The sequence below is a fragment of the Lytechinus pictus genome, unplaced genomic scaffold (assembly GCF_037042905.1).
Source record: "Lytechinus pictus isolate F3 Inbred unplaced genomic scaffold, Lp3.0 scaffold_19, whole genome shotgun sequence".
NCBI lineage: Eukaryota > Metazoa > Echinodermata > Echinoidea > Temnopleuroida > Toxopneustidae > Lytechinus > Lytechinus pictus.
In genome coordinates, this window is record NW_026974140.1 from 9573484 (window position 1) to 9593560 (window position 20077).

General features: G+C 34.8%; 1 protein-coding gene across 1 annotated transcript in view; it reads right to left on the reverse strand.

The window, feature by feature from the left end:
* The window catches only part of LOC129260689 (periodic tryptophan protein 2 homolog), a 59828-nt gene that overhangs the window by 39502 nt on the left and 249 nt on the right, over positions 1-20077 (reverse strand). The window contains exons 2-10 of the mRNA XM_064114582.1: positions 16289-16401; positions 14200-14294; positions 12287-12386; positions 7730-7876; positions 6918-7053; positions 3901-4103; positions 2420-2563; positions 1868-2075; positions 532-680 (exon numbers count right to left, since the gene is read on the reverse strand). Of these exons, the coding sequence (XP_063970652.1) occupies positions 532-680; positions 1868-2075; positions 2420-2563; positions 3901-4103; positions 6918-7053; positions 7730-7876; positions 12287-12386; positions 14200-14294; positions 16289-16401 (1295 nt within the window). The remainder of the gene's footprint in view (positions 1-531; positions 681-1867; positions 2076-2419; positions 2564-3900; positions 4104-6917; positions 7054-7729; positions 7877-12286; positions 12387-14199; positions 14295-16288; positions 16402-20077) is intronic.

Sequence of the window (20077 nt, forward strand, 5' to 3'; positions counted from 1 at the left end):
ACCCTAAATGACCTTTGACCTTGGTCATGTGACGTGAAACTCTTGCAGGATGTTCAGTGATACTTGATTAACCTTATGTATAAGTTTCATGAACTAGGTCCATATATTTTCTAAGTTATGATGACATTTCAAAAACTTAACCTTAGGTTAAGATTTTGATGTTGATTCCCCCAACATGGTCTAAGTTCATTGACCCCAAATGACCTTTGACCTTGGTCATGTGACATGAAACTCAGGCAGGATGTTCAGTAATACTTGATTAACCTTATGGCCAAGTTTCATGAACTAGGTCCATATACTTTCTAAGTTATGCTGTCATTTCAAAAACTTAACCTCAGGTTAAGATTTGGTGTTGACGCCGCCGTCGCCGCCGCCGCCGCCGCCGCCGTCGCCGTCGGAAAAGCGGCGCCTATAGTCTCACTCTGCTATGCAGGTGAGACAAAAAAACAGAGAGCTGACCTTATTTTTATTCTCAGGTGCATGATATATTTCTCTTCAAGGATAAATATGGAAAGCAAACTTTGAACTTACCTGTGAAGATCAAATGCTCTGACTGTACCATCCAATGAAGCAGAAACTATCACCTTACCGGCCTCATTGAAACACACGCCACTGACCCCTCCGCTGTGCTCGCTGAATGTCACAAAACAAAACCCACTCGACAGATTCCAAATTTTCACCTACATGTATCATGAAAAAAAAATGAATGGAGATAAAATATTAAGTTTATTCGCTTGATACAATGATGCAGTAAAGTATTGTTTGATTTTTTTATTGGTAATACCCCGTTCCCACTACCGTGCATCCATTGCGAATGACCTTTTGTACATGTAGCTGATCATGAAAAATTTCTCCCTAAAATTAGAAAGATTGCCAAGACTAACCTCAAGGTCTGGTAAGATCTTACACGATCACTACGATTATTCCTAGATTTAGAGCACGGTTTCAATCTTGACTTGAATCGTGACAGTGGGAACTAGCTATATGGATACTAGTGAAAAATTAGTATTGAACCTTGCAATAAAATTGTAAAACACCATTTAGTTTCAGTAGAATACACAATTCCTATATGTTAGACATTCGCCTATTTCTCAGGAATCTCTGCTAATGTAAAACCACAAGGGCTAAAGCCATTGGCCTGTATTTTCAAAAGAGGTTACAAACCATGGTTTATGCAGAATTCTTGTATTTTTGTGCTTCTCTTTAGCGCCCTTTGCAAAGCACACATGTAATTGGATTTTTCTTGGCGTACGTGATGAAAAAATAAACAAGGTAGTTCATGAACCATGAGTCTTGCCTGATTTCGCTATCAATAAAATATGCAATATGAGCTTTTGACACCTAGATGACCTTTGACCCCATCATTTTGAACAACACACGTGTGATATTACCCAAGGATCATTTGCACCAAGTGTGATCGAAATTGATGCAAAAATAAAGAAATGAGAACAAGTTGCACAAAAACTTCAAAAAAAGGATGGACATGACCTCATATCATTTGACCTTTTGACCCTCCTAGATGACCTTTGACCCCATCATTCTAATGGGCTCACATGTGGTATTTATTACCCAAGGATTACATTATCAAGTATGAACATAATTGATGCACAAATAAAGAAATGAGAGCAAATTGAACAAAAACTTTAATATTTTGGATCAGACTAACAGGAAAGGTTATTACTTGGTCTCTGCTGAACTTTGTTCAGGCGAAAAATATACAATGTACAAATATCAGCATAGTCCATGGTTCTGTACCATTGAAACTTCTTTTGAGGATACAGGCCATTAGGTCTTATTGCTTAGCAGTTCATCAAATGAAGAATGGACATGGAAAATCCTTGATTATTCTATGGAATTTCCCCCTTACCTTTCCATCCTCGGCCCCAGTAGCGACCAGTAGCCCATCTCTGGAGTAGTCTAAGCATGTCATGTTGTTAAAATGACCCTGTTGCTTCAGAACGTAGCTCTCGCTCTGCCATTCCCAGACCAATAACTGTCCAAGCCCAAGGCAGCCAAAGGCTATCCAATCTCCTGGACCGTTGAAGACGACGGATGCTACTCGCTGCTCTGAAATACTGCAAACAAACCAAACAAAACGTAATGCTAAAAATTTATACTTCTTAGATTAATCAGTAGGCCCATAGATGCTTCACAGTACACCACATATTCATTTGTGGGCATATGTTTGGTCCAAAAAAAATACATGGTCCTGAAAAAAATGCATGGTGTACTGTGAAACCTCTACACTGATTCGTTCTTCACCAGTAACCTTCAGAAGTTACTTCTTAGATTAACATGAAAAATTTAAATATTAATAATGTTTTATGTTGAATACAACAGGTGGATTTTACCACTGTCATGAAACACACAAATTGATTTTCGAGTATAACAAATGAGAAAAAAAATGTGATGATAATACCTGAGTGTATGGATGAGATTGTAATCTGGCATCTCATGTAAATGGAAGACCCCTGAAGCAAACCCAGCAACAAGAATTCTGTTCTTCTTGTGATAATCGGCACAGGTCAAGTCATCAAAGTCACCAGATTTGTTATAAAAATGCCTGCAACGTAAAAAAATAAAATAAACAAAATAAATTCAAGACAATGTAAGGGTTACCCATGAAACCAATATTTATATTGCCATTTGGTCTACACCCACTTTGTGTACTTTCTGTTTGGTCTCATCCCACTGGCCTGAATTCTCAAAGGTGGTTTTTAAAACCCTCGGTTGAACCCATGGTTTATGCAGATTTCCTGTATAAATTACGCTTATTTACCATCTATATCAAAAAATGTCCAATGCTGATGCGCGCTTTTGTCACAGTGCGCCAAATTGACGCCTGTTGCCATGGTTAGATACATTGTACGCTATTTTATTCATGAGTCCACTGTTTTAACAGTGGGCTCATTAATTCAAAACAGTGGACTCATGAATAAAATAGCATACTTAACCATGGCAACAGGCGTCAATTTGGCGCACTGTGACCAAAGCGCACATCAGCATTGGACACTTTTCAGTATACGCGGCAAATTAAGCGTAATTTATACAGAAAATCTGCATAAACCATGGGTTCAACCGGAGGTTATCAAAACCACCTTTGTGAATTTGGGCCATTAGGTCTAATTCTAGTTCGTCTACTAACCATTTGGTCTACATAATTGTCATTTAGTCTTAACCATTTTGTATAATTCCAATCGGGGGATACCTATTTTGTTGAATAAATATCCACTTGGTCGAACACCACTTTGTCTTTATTTCATTTCACTTTTTTTTTGGGGGGGGTGAGAAGAGAGCTGAGATTTTAAGAGCATCATCTATTCATGAATAAAAAACTGAAAGGGAATTTTCCTTATTACCTTTGCTTTGTGCACTTTAAAGCCCAGCGCACACTACATGATCTGGTACGATGCAATTTTTAATAAATTGAATCTTGCATTAAGTGTGAAAGTTCCAAGTAAAATTTTTTTTTGAAGTTCAGCATAATGTTTGGAATAATAAAATCTTAATTTTGCTTTATGCAAGCCCTGTGGTCAGAGTAAAGTCTAAATCGGCTTCAAGTTGCAGCCGATAATGACGTCATTACGATATGGAATTGAATTTGCTTTTATTCCGACAGGGAGGCTCGAACAGCCTGAATTTCGATTTCAGTAGTCCTACCACTATTCTGAACTCTTATCACTAAGATTTTATTGGTTGGAATGTTCATATCAAATGTTTTTTACAATTTCTTTGAAATTCTGATCGCAACGAATCATACAGTGTGTGCGCTGGGCATACATATACACATGTAAGATAATGAAGAAGGTAGTTGCAGCAAGCACTGTGATTTCATAAGAAAGTGTAAAATCAAGGTTGCAGAACAGTTACAGAATTGAAATAATTTGCCGTCATATTTACTTTGCAGTTCTCCTATACTTGATTTTGTTCTCTCTCTGTTTCTGCTTTTCAATTTCATCCTCCTCCTCCTCGGTGCCAATTGTTTTTCTTCTTCCTTTCTTCTTGCGAGGGTTATGGGAGTCTTCCGTGGTGGGCTGTAGTACATCCAGGTCCGTATCGCACTCCCACACGATCAGATCGGCTCTCCTGCTCATTGTGTACAGCTGGTTTAGATCAGTCAAGGCACTCGTATTTAACAATAAATCAATCAATCAAAAGCATTGCTCTGTTCAGCATTTTCATTCATTTTTATCAACTGAATGGCAGTTTGCCAGAAGAATCAGGGCTCCATTGCATGAAATTTACCATTATGGTAACTTTGCCATCCAATGGTAACTGCCATGGTAATGCTGATCAACAGCCAATCAAAATCAAGGATTCCATGCAAGTTACCATTGCACAGCTAAGTTACCATAAAGGTAACTTTTATGCAACAGGGCCCAGAAATGGAACCATTGACTAGTCCATTACCCACAGTAACCAGTGGTGAGGGGGTTCATAAAGCAAATAATCAGTGATTTTCACTGACTATTTGCTCTCAGCCAATCAGATGCAAGGATTTCAGTGGCTTATAACAGTTGTCAGTCAAAATATCAGACAATTTCTTTCATGAAAAGTTCCTTAAGAGGTCCCTTGACAAAAGCAATGGTGCCGTCTTAAATGAGTTGTGATTAATGAAATTAATTGCAGCCATGAAAAGTCAACATCTATTACAATTAAAATCATATAAAAGATTTATGATAATGGAATCTGAGATTTACAGCTTATAGCACTGTTAACACTTGTTTCTGGTCGTAAATTTGAATACCAGTATTATGGAGGAAACTGTTTTAAACATATTATAAAAGAATGTTTATAATGTAAACCAGTACTTGCTGAAAAGCAATGAAATATCTAGAGATTTAATAACATAATAAATTCTTCTGAAGGCCACACACACTGCTTTCAGATAAACATGGCCCCTAAAAGTTTCCTGACCAAGGGGGAAAAGAAGAGCAAAGAAGAAAGGAAGGGGAAATAGTGATATATTACATTATTTTCAGAAGAATGTCAAATTCTGTTTAAAAAATAACGAGCACATCAATGATGTGGAGCTCATCGGGTATTTTATAATGAAATTAACACAATTTTAATTTCAGCCCAATTGACACTGTAGTATATATTGGTGACATAAATTGAGGATATAGAATTGATATTGATGAAGAAATGACATAGAAGCATTTTTTGTGATCTATGAAAAAATTTCATATAAATTAAGCATTAATAATTTTCTAGTAACAATTTCTTAACTCTGTGTAGAACCTTGAAGAACCTCATGTAGCTCTCAGATGGAACAAAAATAATCAAAATCAATCAACAAATAAATAAGTATTTTTTGTGAGTTTAGAAAATATATGAATAAATTAGCATATTTAATGAGTTTCAAAATTCTGTGTTCAAATTTTGTATCACCACCCCGGGCTATCATATAAAGCACACAAAATTGAAATTGATCAACAAATGAAGAAGAAAATACATTTTTTGTGATTTATGAATAAATTTTGCATAAATTAGCATAAATAATTTTCTAGACAAAATTTCAAAATTTTGTGTACAAGTTTGTTGAACCTCATGCAGCTCTACCAGATGGAAGCAAAAAATCAAATTCGGTCAATGAATAAAAATGAGGCATTTTCTGGGATTTATTAATAAATTTCGCATACATTAGCATAAGTAATTTTCTACTGAAAATTGCAAAATCTGTGTAAAAGTTTGGTGAACCTCATGAAGTTCTACCAGATGAAAGAAAAAAAATCAAAATCGGTCAACAATTAAAGAAGAAGCATTTTATGTGAATTTTTTAAAAAATATGCATAAATTAGCATATTTAATGAGTTTCAAAATTCTGTGTAGAAGTTTTGAATCCCCCACCCAATGCTATCATATAAAGCAAACAGAATTGAAATCAGACTTGAAGTGACGTAGAAGAAGCATTTTGAAATTCAGTCAACAAATAAAGAAGAGGCATTTTCTGTGATTTATGAATTTCGCATTTAAAAATTCTGTGTAGAAGTTTGGTGAACCTCATGAAGCTATACCAGATGGAAGAACAAAAATCAAAATCGGTCAACAAATAAAGAAGAAGAAGCATTTTAGGTGAATTTCTAAAAATATACATAAATTAATTTCGCATATATTAGCATAAAAATTGTTCTAGTCAAAATTTCAAAATTCTGTGTAGAAGTTTGGTGGACCTCATGAAGCTCTACCAGATGGAAGCAAAAAATTCAAAATTGGTCAACAAATAAAGAAGCATTTTTTGTGAATTTTGAAAAATGTGCATAAATCAGCATATTTAATGAATTTCAAAATTCTGTGTAGAGGTTTTGAATCCCCCACCTAGTGCTATCGTATAAAGCAAACAGAATTGAAATGGCGAAGAAGAAGCATTTTGAAATTGTGGACGGACGACAGACGACGGACGCCACGCCACGGCATAAGCTCATCTGGCCCTTCGCGCCGGATGAGCTAAAAATTGAATAAAAAATTTCAGAATTTTTGCTTGCTTCCTTTGCTCGCTCACAATATTTTAATTGAGATTTTGTTTCATGTGCCATATTTGACTCCCCCCTCCTCCAATTTTTTGCCCATTATGCCACTGATCTCCAGTTCACTCCGGCCCTTTCAGGTTTCATTGTAGTTCATCTGGACCTTTAAGAACAAAGTTTGAGAACCCCTGTTCTACATCATGAAAAGAATTTGAGAGCTAAGAATGATCATTCAATCTTTACCACAACTTTCAGTTATCATTATTCGAGAAATAATACAAAGCACAAACACTGCTATTATTAGATATTACACTCATACTTTGTTATACTATCAGACAAACTTAAGTATCATATTTCAGCTTTTCCCTTCAAAGTTGGTCATAAATTGGGTGCAAGACTTTCACTTTCGAGAGTAACTGAGAGTTTAAAAGGGAATAAAAGAAAGGATACATCAAGTGAATTCAGTTCAAAGAAGCAAGCAACAATGCAGTCCTTGTGACCTGCTAGTGAGTAAACGATGAGCTGATCTGTGTCATCAACAGCAAACACTCTCGTATTCATGTCCTTAGAGCCGACCGCAAACGCTCTGTTTAAAAAAAAAAATACAAGATCATTATCAAAAGTTTTTCATTAAATGGTTGTATCATATTTATTTCACCTTTGTGTTCACTAGTTTTCAATATGAGCAGTAATTCTAACTTAGACGACAAAACTGATGTCAGAAAAAGTAGATTCAGAGAAAAGGTTGATCTAGGTTTGTTTGTTCTTATTTTCATCTATGGATTGATTATTCCCAGATCCATTTCTATCTAAATATACTAATTTGTAATAGCAATAAAAAAATGAATACATCGTCATGTTTCTTAACAACGCTGCCATCAGTTTATACATGTATTAGTTCCTATAATCTTTTCATCTGGGGCATATCGTTCTTGTTTTACATTCATCTGATGAAAGTTTCAGCTTAATGCTAGTTTGATTTACTTCTCTTTATTCAAATCAAATTTTTGGTAAAAGTGGACTTTAAAAAAAAAATTAAGATAATGACCACAGATTCATGTACAGAGCAGTACATGTTACTTTGTCTTATTACCCTGAATGTAGTATATTCAATCTTTTTTTTTTAAACCTATGCATAATGGTGTCCTTACAAGCAATACATTTTTCTGCTACATGTAGGTACACTTCTTTTAATGTACATGTAGCAATAAATAAGTCAAAAGATGTCTGAATGTTTGGGGAGACTTCAGCTTTAAGCATACTTGGAATCGGACGTCCAATCAATGCAGGTTGTTTCATCGTAAGCACCGTAGTACGTCCTGTGAAGCATAAGGGGGTTGAACTCCCTGCTGGTACTGCATGGTGTGGTGTATACAAGGGCGACATTCTCCTTGGTCACAGCGAGCTTCCTGCATTATCAAAAGACAAAATAAAAGTGTGAAACAGTTGAAGGAAAATGTTGTGATTTGTCTATTGCTTGGATGAATCAGACTCGGTCTTGCAGGACATGAATCTTGGTAGAGTCAGTCTTGAGAGGGTCTTAACAAGTGGCCATGTTTATTGTTCCTGCTTGTATTCATCCATGCCGCATCTCTTCAAGAGGTGTTGTGGCTCTGTGGATAAGTCTCCTGACTTTGAACCACAAGGTCCGGGGTTCAAACCCCACCGCAGCACTTGCGTCCTTTGGCAAGGCGTTTATCTACAGTTGCCACTCCCCATCCAGGTGTAGTAAATGGGTACCCAGTAGGAAGAAATTCCTTGAATGCTCGAGCGTCTGATCGGGGTAGCTGTGCTAAAGCCAGGGTAATAGTATGGAGCGCTTAGAAACATTGTGTGCTGTATACATGTAAATGATTCATATATCGTTATCATTCTCTTGTCAGTATCTAGTTACAATGTCACAACAGAAATTCCTATAAAGGAGAGACATGATAATGTATACTTGGCTATATTTACCAAATAACCATTCTTCACCCATGTATTAAATGGGTACCCAGTAGGATAGGAAAATCATGTTGGCTTAGCAATAACGAGTGACTTGACTGCTCATTATTTAATGCTCCCCAGGAAGTGGAGATTGGGCATACAACATATGCAGGCAAGCCAGAATCTATGACTTCTAAAGGTAATAATATATATCTGTAAAGTGCTTATAGATGTTGCTACAGTGATAAGCGTCATATAGAAGTCGGATATCATTACCAAAATTACAAAAATCAGGAATTTGGCGAAAACTGAGAAGAAGTTTGATCCACAAGACTTGCAACGGGCTGACAAACCAATCCACAAACCATCAAATCATATCAAGCTGATTCTTAATCTCATTATGGCACGGTCAGTATAAAAAATTGCATTTTTAAACCAAATTTTACCCTTCAAATTCAGATACCTCTCAGTCATCATTCCAGCAGCAGATTTAAAGAAATGTCCCCCTCTACTGCTCTCTTTTATAAACATTTGCATTTTATGACAAGTAACCTATATAATCAATCAGAGTGAATTACCATTGCTGTACTGAAAACATTTGTATTATGAGCCTAGTCATACTGTATTGCCATTAAAGCGCACGACATCTGCTCCGGCGACAATTCCTCCGGGCTTCATTTCATGCAGGGTTAGCCGTTAGGGTTGTATTGGGGTTTAATGTTACGTTTAGGGTTGCGTTTAGGTCTAGGATAAGGCATAGTGTTAAATCCAGGGTTAAATTTGGTCATGTATGGAAATACATGTTACAGATGAGCAATTGTCGGCAGAGCAAATGTCATGGAACCATGGATTACATGTATAAAAAAAAAATTGCCCTTTATTATAGAATAAACAACTTTTTTCTGTCTTAAATCCTTAACATTGATTTTTTGTTAAAAGCCTATAGAAATATCCTGTTTCTTTATTTGTAAAAAAAAAAATAAAATCAGGAGACTGCAGGTTATTGAAAAGGACTTCACTTTTATTGACTTATACAACTTCTGATTTTTGTTTGCCAAAATTGAAACCCTCTGTTAGAAATTTTGTAGCATAAATGCAGCAGTTTAAGCTTTTAAGAAAATGGATAAACGGTTCTCATCCTTCCAATCAGAAAGTTGTGATTTCTGATACTGACAGAGTGCAAGAGATTAATAGTCTGCAATCAATGACTCAAATTTCACACTTTGACAAATGAAACCACATATTTTGTGGAGACTAGACTGCAAACAAAGTGGCCCGTATTCTGAAGTCAGGTTCATTTAAACTCTGGTCTAAAGTTGTGGGTTTTTTATGGATAGCCAATTGTGACATAAATCTCTAACAGTAGAGGTTCATAGTGTTAGCTTATTTGACTCTCAAGTCAATCTTAACTGTCTGGGAAGGATAAATAAAAGATAATTGTCTTCACCATTAAAGAATTAGAAAGGAGAATGTGCAGTAAACATAAGAAACATACGTGTTCCATGTGAACAAATTTTGACATGTTTGGCTTCCCATAATTTTATCACAGAGTTAGACCACGGTCTAAGTTATACCCGAGTTCAGAATACGGGCCTTTAAGTTTGTGTAGGTCTGTGCTGGCAGACTATTAAAGAGACCTTGGCACACAGAGTCAAGCACTGAATTTCATCTAAAAATGTAAGCTTACTTCAAGACATATCTACTGGATCACCCTGATAAAATTTACACACTGTTTATACTCAATTACAATATACTTCTACACATTATAACACTTATGCTGGTACTCAGGTTACATCATAGAAGTAAGGTCCTACCTTCACAATTACATGTAACTCAGGCCATTCCAGACAAATAAAGGAATATCATGCACACTGTCTCTTACATACAGGCAGTGAGCTGATAATCTTTTTATTCTTATTTTTTTTCTATAGAGAACAATATAATTAAGAAGACATACAAGTTACACCAATAAGTAAACTTAAGTAAACAAAGTATTGCATTATATATATTTTTTTCAATTAAGTGTAAATTATTTGTAGCAATTTGGGCAAGCAGGTACAAGTACATGAATGTTGTAGCAAAGAGACTTTGTGAAGTACCTTCTGTTTTCTGTCATATAAATGTACATTCAGAGTTTTTTTACTGTTGCGTTTAATCCACACTTTTAAGAAAACCTCAGAAACAAGAGTTCCAAAGACAGTTTATAGATCAAACAAGGATTCATCAAGTTCTCATTGGTCATTAAAAAAAATATATCAAAGTTCACTTTGAAAGGGGATGCCAAGATTAGGCAGCATGCTTTGATTCTGTGGTTACAAATCTACTGAGAAAAGATTCCTCAATGTTAAGTAACAAAATCCTCTTTTATCACACAAGAAGTTTTCTAAAGTTGTATATTATCCATGCATGTACATGTATGTGTATATGAGATCATACAAATTTCTTGAACAGTTTTCAAGCACTTACATGTGGTTTCATTAACAATATATTACTAAAATTACTTGTTTTTTTTTTATGTGTGCAAATTATGCGGTTATGATAATGGGAGAATAATTTCCTGCTAATGCACATAACTCTACAGGCCAGAGTTCTTCCTGAGTAAGAAGAGAAGCAATCATATTTCCTGTCATGAATTCAATCACCTTCCTGCCATGACACAATACTGTACTCAGGTATACTCCTTTCTCTTTTCATTTTAGGTCATTCCTGAAACCTATTCTTCTAGCTTTCTGTGCTAACATAACATGTGAATAGTGTACTGCTGGCCATTTGATTAGCCTATGACCCCAATGGAAATGGAAGTGATCTTTCACCACATCCCCCAAAATAAATAAGAATAAATACCTCACTAAATAAATAAATTAATGGATAGATAGATAGATGAATAAATTAATTAAACAAGTAAATAAATAAAAAATAATAATAATCAATCAATCACTTAATCAATTGATCTAAAAACAAACACATCACAAATCAATTTTAAGAAGAACTAAAACAAAAAATAAAAAAAAGGAAATAAAAGCTTTATCAGAGCAGAAAAGGATCGGGAAAGTGAGGGAGCAAGGAATAAAAGGAAAACAGGAAAATGGATAAAACAAAAGGAATAAAAATAAAGAATGATAGAGCAAAAGTTGGCTGGCAACATTATTTAGACCCCAACCATCAAATGGATTAAAGACAAGCATAGCACAAGGTTACAATTTGCTTGTGCTAATAACGCACGATACACAATTCCAATAACTCTCTGGTAGGCTTAAATTTCAGACAAGTCTGTGTGAACATGAAGATTTTTCATTGTTCAATGTGTACATTGTATTGAGCATAGTCTGCAGGCACAGACCCTGATTGAAACTTTGATTAGCAAGTGGGTCATCACACTGACCTAGCACAATATAAAATTTTGCTGTTTCCTGAGCAAGAGGGCCTTCATTATACAAGTAATTGTAGGCTGCTTATTCAGGCCACTTAAGTGGAGTGAAGGGTTTGCACAGCAGACTTCATTGAACATGCAAGTGATCAAATGCTGTTGAGTGGTGCATGGTCCTAAAACATAATCAAGATATCATTTCAATGCAATAGGAAGTAGTTGCAGGAGACATGATCTTTAATTGCCACTGATTTCCAATTTCCTCAGGAAAAATAATATTAAAGAAGGGAGTCTTTAAAAAAAGTAGACTTTAGTGTAGACCGGAGGGGGGATGCATCCAAAGAAGAACAAAATCACTTTCGATGGATTATGCATTGTGTGAGGTGAATTCTTATGTCAGTACATAAAAGATATATTTTCGTAGACATACTGTACTTGAAACACCCTAGTTTGAAATTACAATAAAAAAACAGGGCCCAAACCAAAGTGGGCCATACCCAGTAGTAATTGAATAATTAGAACTCACTTTCCATCAGGGCTATATTTCACACATGAAACTGGGCGGTTGAAGCTGAAATGATGAAGGACTGTTTTACTGATCAGACTGCAAAGAAGAGCTCCTCCACCTTAAGAAAAATAAAATAAAATAAAGAGCACTTTTTAAATGCCTTGCAATCAATCACAGGTTCAAATGTACCTCCCGAAATCAATGATGAAATCAGTCAATGAATAAAAAATTTGCAACTGAATATTGCGATTTCACTTTTCATAACTACAGTTTATCCATCCATTAAAAAAAATTATGATTGATTTGGGGACCTCAAATTGAATAGTAATTGATTTGCAAGTTTATAGCATTATCCCATCTGTCATTAATTTACACCAGAAAGATTGGGAATATACAATGTATATGTTGGCCCACTTTAAGTGGTATAAAATTGTTACAATAACATGTAAGCGGTCATATGTAATGATATTGCAAGTTTATAGAAATACAGAAAGATTGTGAAAATGTATGTTGGGTCTCTGTCAGTGGTGTCTAATCAGTTATGTTATCATATAATGGTATTGCAAGCTCACCATTCAATATTTGATGAGGATAATACTTCATCGACTTGAATAAAAAATTTTGTTTTGGTTTTATATCTATAGATTTCACAAAAAGTCCATTAAATGCATCGTCTGCCTCATATGAAAGCAAAATTAAAATTACTAAAGAACTCATGAAACCATACATATATCTTCTAAATGCAAAATCAGTGACTTTAGATGAATTAATAAGAGTAATATAGTATACAGGGCTATTCCCACTTATACAGCTTAAACCTTTGACTTGTGACAATCATAATTTCTTTCTCAAGTTTACTCAAATAACAGGTAATTTTAGAAGGGAGTACAGATACAACATGAACCAAAAGCCGTGTTGATTGCATATTGAAAAAAAAATGTCAAACTTGTATAAAAACGAGTGAGTATATAATATGCAAATATCCTAACTTCAATTCATTTAATTCAGTTCAATTATTTGACATTACATGCACAAGGATACATCACAAAAATCAAAGTTGTTTGCCATTTTAGAGATTTTAAGGATTGTAGTGCTTAATAACCAGTTTCAGTACAAGCTACATGTAGGACTTGATGATTTCCAGAGCATTTGTACCCTAAAATATACCCAAACTATTTTACTAATTTCTAATGGAGCATTGAGGCCCAGTGGATTGGTCTTCTGACTTTGAAACAGAGGGTTGTGGGTTCGAATCCCAGCCATGGCGTAATTTCCTTCAGCAAGAAATTTATCCACATTATGCTGCACTCAACCCAGGTGAGGTGAATGGGTACCCGGCAGGATTAATTCCTTGAATGCATGAGCACTGAAAGGCAGCTCGAGCTAAAGCTGGGATTATAATAATAATAACATCGCGCCTCAGAATAGAATATTTCTAGATATATGGCGCTAAATAAATGCCTATTATTATTATTATTAATGATAAAATAAACCCTTTGTCTGGACATGATATATTTTGTGAAACCTCAATTACATTGTACATGTCCTCCCGGGGAAAAGGATACCGGGATGTATGCTAAGATTTGATGCGAGTGAGATTTATGAAAGATATGTACAAAAAAGATTGGGAGGGAAGGGGCGGGTGCAAGTGTGACCTTAGACTCTTGCTTGCATTGCCAATGGGAGGATGACCAAAATATTAGTGATCTCAACATTCAAATGCTCAGGACTATAACATTCTTGTCTGTCCAATTGTTCCCAATTTTTCATTGATCTTATAATTTTTCTGTTTTCACACAAGCTAAATTTGTTCCAATGTTTTCATTCTCTGAACTTTTTAAAGAACATCTTACTTTTTATTTGTCAATCTTAAACTTTCAAATCTTAAAAACAAAGGAATGAAAAAGACAATTAAATAAAGAAGTACAAACCTTCATCTACAAAGACTGCTGAGAATCCATCCGGTGATAATGCTACACATACAATGTTCAGTCTAGACTCGATAGCAAAGGTTTCCGATTTGCTACTGTCAGATGAAGCAAACAACGTATACAAACATTTTCAAATAGATGTATAAATATCCAGCAATTGTACATGAAATCATGCATTTGAGCATTTTTGACCTGCCGCTTTGTTCTAAATTATGTAAACTTAACCTTTGGAACCATAGTCCTGCTTCTTGCGATATCTGTCTCAAAATTCTGCAAGAGAGCAAGTATGAAACGTCTCAGACCTCTCAGTGAGAGCTTCTTGTAATGCCATCGTATCATCTAAAACATCAAGGGGTGTACATGAATGAATTCAATCATAAAATTAAGATTTTTAGTTATTTTTTCAATTACATGTTTGTAAATTGTAAAAAAAAGAAGCTTTTAATTTGGTTCCGCAACTAGGGAAGTGACTACTTGCAAACATTCCTAACAATTGTGTTTGAATAAATGTGCTTTTTTGATGCACAGAACTATATTGGGGACTAATTAATACCCCTTTCATAAACCCAATTATGCGGCTAATAGCAGCATAATTTGGTCGTAAAATCGGAGGAGGACCAGAGTTATCCGCATTATTTTGATGCTGCAATTATCCTCATAATAGCGGCATCGGGACCAGATTTTGACTTTATGAACGCATTTCCAAAGTAATGCGGATAATTGCCATGGTGCGGTCACAAGGTCACCCTTTTCCAACACAACCGCATCGGAGGGGGTGTGTGCAGTTGCCATGATGATTATCCGCCTTTTTCAGGACGGGCGCTCGCAAAAATAGTGCGGATTATTTTCGGAGTTTGTGAATGCAATTTTTATTGAATTATCTGCATTACTCTTAGGCGGCTAATTGGAGGATGGGTTTTTGAAAGGGGTATCAATCTTGCCTGTATTTTGAGATTCAATATGTGCAGTGCAGAAAACAACTAAGATATTTTTTCACAAAGGAAAAAAAAATGGATTAAAAAATAATAAAATATTAAGTTTGTTACTCTCAAATGGCATTTGACCTTGACTAAGACAATCGTTATTCATTTGATACTATTTTCAATCAAATATTAATAGTCACATACATGTATTTATTTTTTTTCTTCAAATAATGATAATTTATAAATGTCAATTCTTATATGATCTGAAATAACCTTTGACAGTGAGACAGTAACCTGAATAATACTCATCTTATTTTTAATACATTATTTTAAAAAAAATTGATAGAAACTTGTGATTTTTATGTTATATTGAAAATTGAAATTAACTTTGGCTAATATGACATTTGCATAGCGACCTGAAATTTCATTCAATACTGTATTTTTTATACTTGATAACCATTATACATGTATGTAGGTTTCATTCAATATGGACTTATAATGGTACTCTTCATATTGACAAGAAAACTGAAATGATTTATAAGCAAGTAGTTATGTTCTTTCTTTCGATACCAAAACATGGTCAAAGTTCATTGACCCTAAATGACCTTTGACATTAATCATATGACCTGCAACTCATGCAAGATTATTAGTGACACTTGATCATCCTTGTACTATCAATGTTCTGATATTTAAAAAAAAAACTTAACCTTGCTTAAGAATAGATTTCAATGTTGACCTCGCCCTTGTCAGAAAAGTTGATCTATGTCTCCCTTCTGCAATTGATTCAAGCAAAAAAATCATATGCTGTACCTTAATATTATTCCTCTAATAATAATTTTAACTCTTCTTCACAGGATGGATGTCATAGATTTTGGCCAAATTCCTGAATTATAAATCAAACCCAATATACTTTAAATTCTTGAATATTGTGACCTCATACAGTGCTTGTTTTATCATGAGAACAAGAATTACCATGTATAAATAATGACCTTTACAACCTTTGACATTTGATCTTGCATATCCCTCTCAAAATGAAAGAAATTATTGTCAATTCTGCATTATCTGCATGTATGGTCTAGACTTTAATATCAAGAGTGGGAAAATAGGAATTAGGACAGACTGACAGGCAATGCTGAAAGGCACCATGGTGGGAGAAACTTGCTTACTTCTTCAGATCAAATCTTGTAACTCTGTTTCCAACAGGGCTGACTACACTATCACCATCAGTAGTGAACGCAAGATTGCCACATCGATACACACACCCCAAGAGGTTAGAAAACTGAAATAAATTAAAACAATTTACACAAATGTTTTATTTGTAAAATATCCATGGAGAAGTGGAAAATACTAAATAAAAACTGAAATTACAATTATAGGTCTGCAATTCTACTCTGCAAAAGAGATGACCTAGAAACTAGGATCATTCTATGTCTAACTTTCTAAAAGTTAAAGGGGAAGTTTACCCTGAAGAAAACTTTGATGTAAAAATAGCAGGGAAAAAAATATTGGTGAAGGTTTGAGGAAAATTGATTAAAGATTAAGATTTTCAAGTTTTGGATTTGTGACGTCATAAACAAGCAGATGCCCATTGTTATGTCATATAAAGTTCAATAAATTTTTTTTTTTTTCAGGAACAGGTGTGAAAATTTTGTCTAAATATTGACATACTGAAAGGTACAGTAAAAACCTTTTTCAATTTCCTGAGAAAATTACATTTCACTGATCATTTTTTTACCATGAGATATGTAGGAAAGCTGCTCGTATATGACGTCACAAATCAATTAATTAAAATTCTAATAACTTTTTATTCTTTGATGGATTTTCTTTAACCTTAAGCAATATTCCTTACATTGGTACAGCACAAAGCACATGTAGCAGTCTCAGTTTCGAATTTATCCAAGCTAGGAAGACAACAAGATAGACCTGGAAACTTGACTACAAGAACAACTGTATTTTTCCAGTAGATGCGGTGTAAGGTACATGAATAAATGTATTTTTTCTGTTATTTTTACAATAAACTTTTTGTCAGGGTGAACTTAGTCTTAGCTTTAACTTGAGTCATGACCAACAATAATGACCAACAATAAAATAATAATAATACTAATAAAAAACGCTGGAACAGTGGAAGGTCTAATATATTGTTAAATTTTCAGTAACAAAATTCTCAAACTCAATATGAAATATACACTAGCACCTGTCTAACTGGCATTATCCTGATTTTAAAGGAGAATGAAACCTTTGGAACAAGATAGCTTGTGTGAAAACAGCAAAATCAAAGAAACAGATCAACAAAAGTTTGAGAAATATCGGACAAATAATGAGAAAGTTATGAGCATTTGAATATTGCGATCACTAATGCTATGGAGATCTTCAAATTGGCAATGCGACAAGGATGTGTGATGTCACTTGTGGACAACTCTCCCCATTACTTTAGTATATATATTTCACTTAAATTGCCTCTTTTATCACATCTATCAGTAGATCATGTGTTCTTTCTATAGGAGGGCATGTAGTACAGATTTTTAAAGAATACATCATGGATAAAGAGTTTGTATCACCACAAGAACAAGCAGAAAAAGACATTTTGAGGGTATTTTATAGTCCATCAAAGGGAAAGTTGTTCACATGTGACATCACACATCCTTGTCGCATTGCCAATTGGAGGATCTCCATAGCATTAGTGATTGCAATATTCAAATACTCATAACTTTCTCATTATTTGTCTGATTTTTCTCAAACTTTATTTTTTCTTTTTCTTTGACTTTTCTGTTTCGACACAAGCCTACTTATTCCAAAGCCAAGGTTTCATTCCCCTTTAAATCACGATTCACTGCCGTTTATTTCGTCAGTGCTGGTGACTTCTTTCCACTCCCATCGACTTTGTACACAACAAGTGCACACACACACACACACACCGACCAGTCAGACCGCAGGTCCCTATGCTAATGAGCAAAAAGGCCAGATTCATCCAAATCATCTCGTGGCTGAATCCTCCTCCTTGCAAAATCTCGTGATTCGTGAGATTTTCTTTCTCTAAGAATTTACCTGTTTTAACCTCAAGTTAAATGAAATATTATTACACCATCGGATAGAGTAAAAGTTACTCTTTCATATTGGTTATTTATTTTGTATACAATATTTTGTTAAATAAGTAAATTTCTGGCCTGAAAATGTGCCTTAAAACTGAATTTTCTTCCTCTGTTTTCTTTTGCAAATTGTGCAAAACTTTTTATTTTGAGCCTCAATGATATCTATATCACCATAAAGCTGAACTTCTGTACTTTCTCACAATGCCAATCTTGATATGCGGCACCTTTTAATCGGGTCAAGATCACACTTTTCCCACCAAGGTACAAGACAAGATTTCTGAAATTTTGCACTTGCAAGAAATCCAGAGTTCTGATTGGCTGGATAAGGTTCACAGAACAACAGGGTATTTGAGGAGATTACCACGTGGGAAGTGTGACCTTCCCACGAACCCAGGCACTGGAACCGTTGGAATTTGCCATTGTGTGGTCTCTTTGACCAATCAGAGAGCAGTATTCTTGTTTTCAAGCTGCTTTATGTACCTGGCAAATGAAAAGTGTGATCTTCATCTTGACCCGATTAAACCAATTCTTATTTTGAAACCTATATCATTTTAAAGCATACATATTCAGCTTTATCATGATATAAAAATCATTTGGGCTCAAACAAAAGTAAAGTGTGAAAATAGCAGCTTTTGTCAGGTTAAAATATTTATTTTGTAGCATATTTTAGGTTAAAATGTCAACCTATATTACAAAATCTTTGAATAAATCCAAACACATGACCTGAAAGAATGATTCTTCTTCTTTACAATGGTACCAAATTCATGAAATTCGATGCACAATTAGAGCAGCAATGACCGAATGAAAAGAGGTGTTTTGGTCCGCATCAAGCTCATTAAATATGCAAAACATCTCAAGTCATGAATATCACAAGGATGAAAGAAGCCACTTTCTTGGGACCTGCAGTCTGACTGCACACACGAGAAGAGAGGTGACTAATTTCACGATAAGGGCAGGCCCACTAACTTTTTTTTTACAGATCAACTTCACTTTAAGTTCAAACTTAAAGGGGAATCCAGCCTTGGCCATAAAATGTTTTGTTGGGAAGGAGAAAAATAAATTAAATAGAATGGTGAAAGTTTGAAAGAAATCGGACAAGCAATAAGAAAGTTATAGCTGCTTTAAAATTGGGATCACTAATAGTATGTACATTTCAAATTGGCAACTGGGTAAGTAAATTATGACAAGGGGCAAGGACAACTTTCCCATAGGCCATGTACTTTATTATCAGGGATTTGTGGTTTTCTCTCAAGTACTCATTCCCCTGGGGCAGTAATCTAAATATAACCCAGGTAGTATATTGTTTAATGTCCTCATGAAAGAAAAATATAATTTGAAGTAAAACTTTTGGGAAAAATGACATTTTAGCCATAATATGTATTGGAGTACATGGAAGAGTAGTCCTTGCCTTACATCACTATGACATCCCATATGCGGCCAATTTGAAGTCTCCATGAGTATAGTGATTACTAATATTTACAACTTTTAACAATTCATAACTTTCTTGTTGTTTGTCCAATATTGTTCAAACTTTCACCTATCAACTTGTCTGATTTTTATTTTTCTTATAAAAACAAGTTTATATTTGGGTTGGATTCCCCTTTAAAGTTCAACTTCAAATTTCAACCATAAAATTCTTGCTTCCTAAGTTCCTCACACCTATTTTATGAAACAATAGATCATTCCCCCCTGAACAATAGGTGTGACGCAAGGACTAATGCCAGTGACTTCAAATAAGGATGAGGGCTGAGCCTGAGGCCATTCATTGACATGACATGACATTGTCATTGACTTGTTCCAGATGCATATGCGCGTCCATCATGCCCATTGAAAGAACTGTCTTGAAACTTTACGTGTGGGACTACA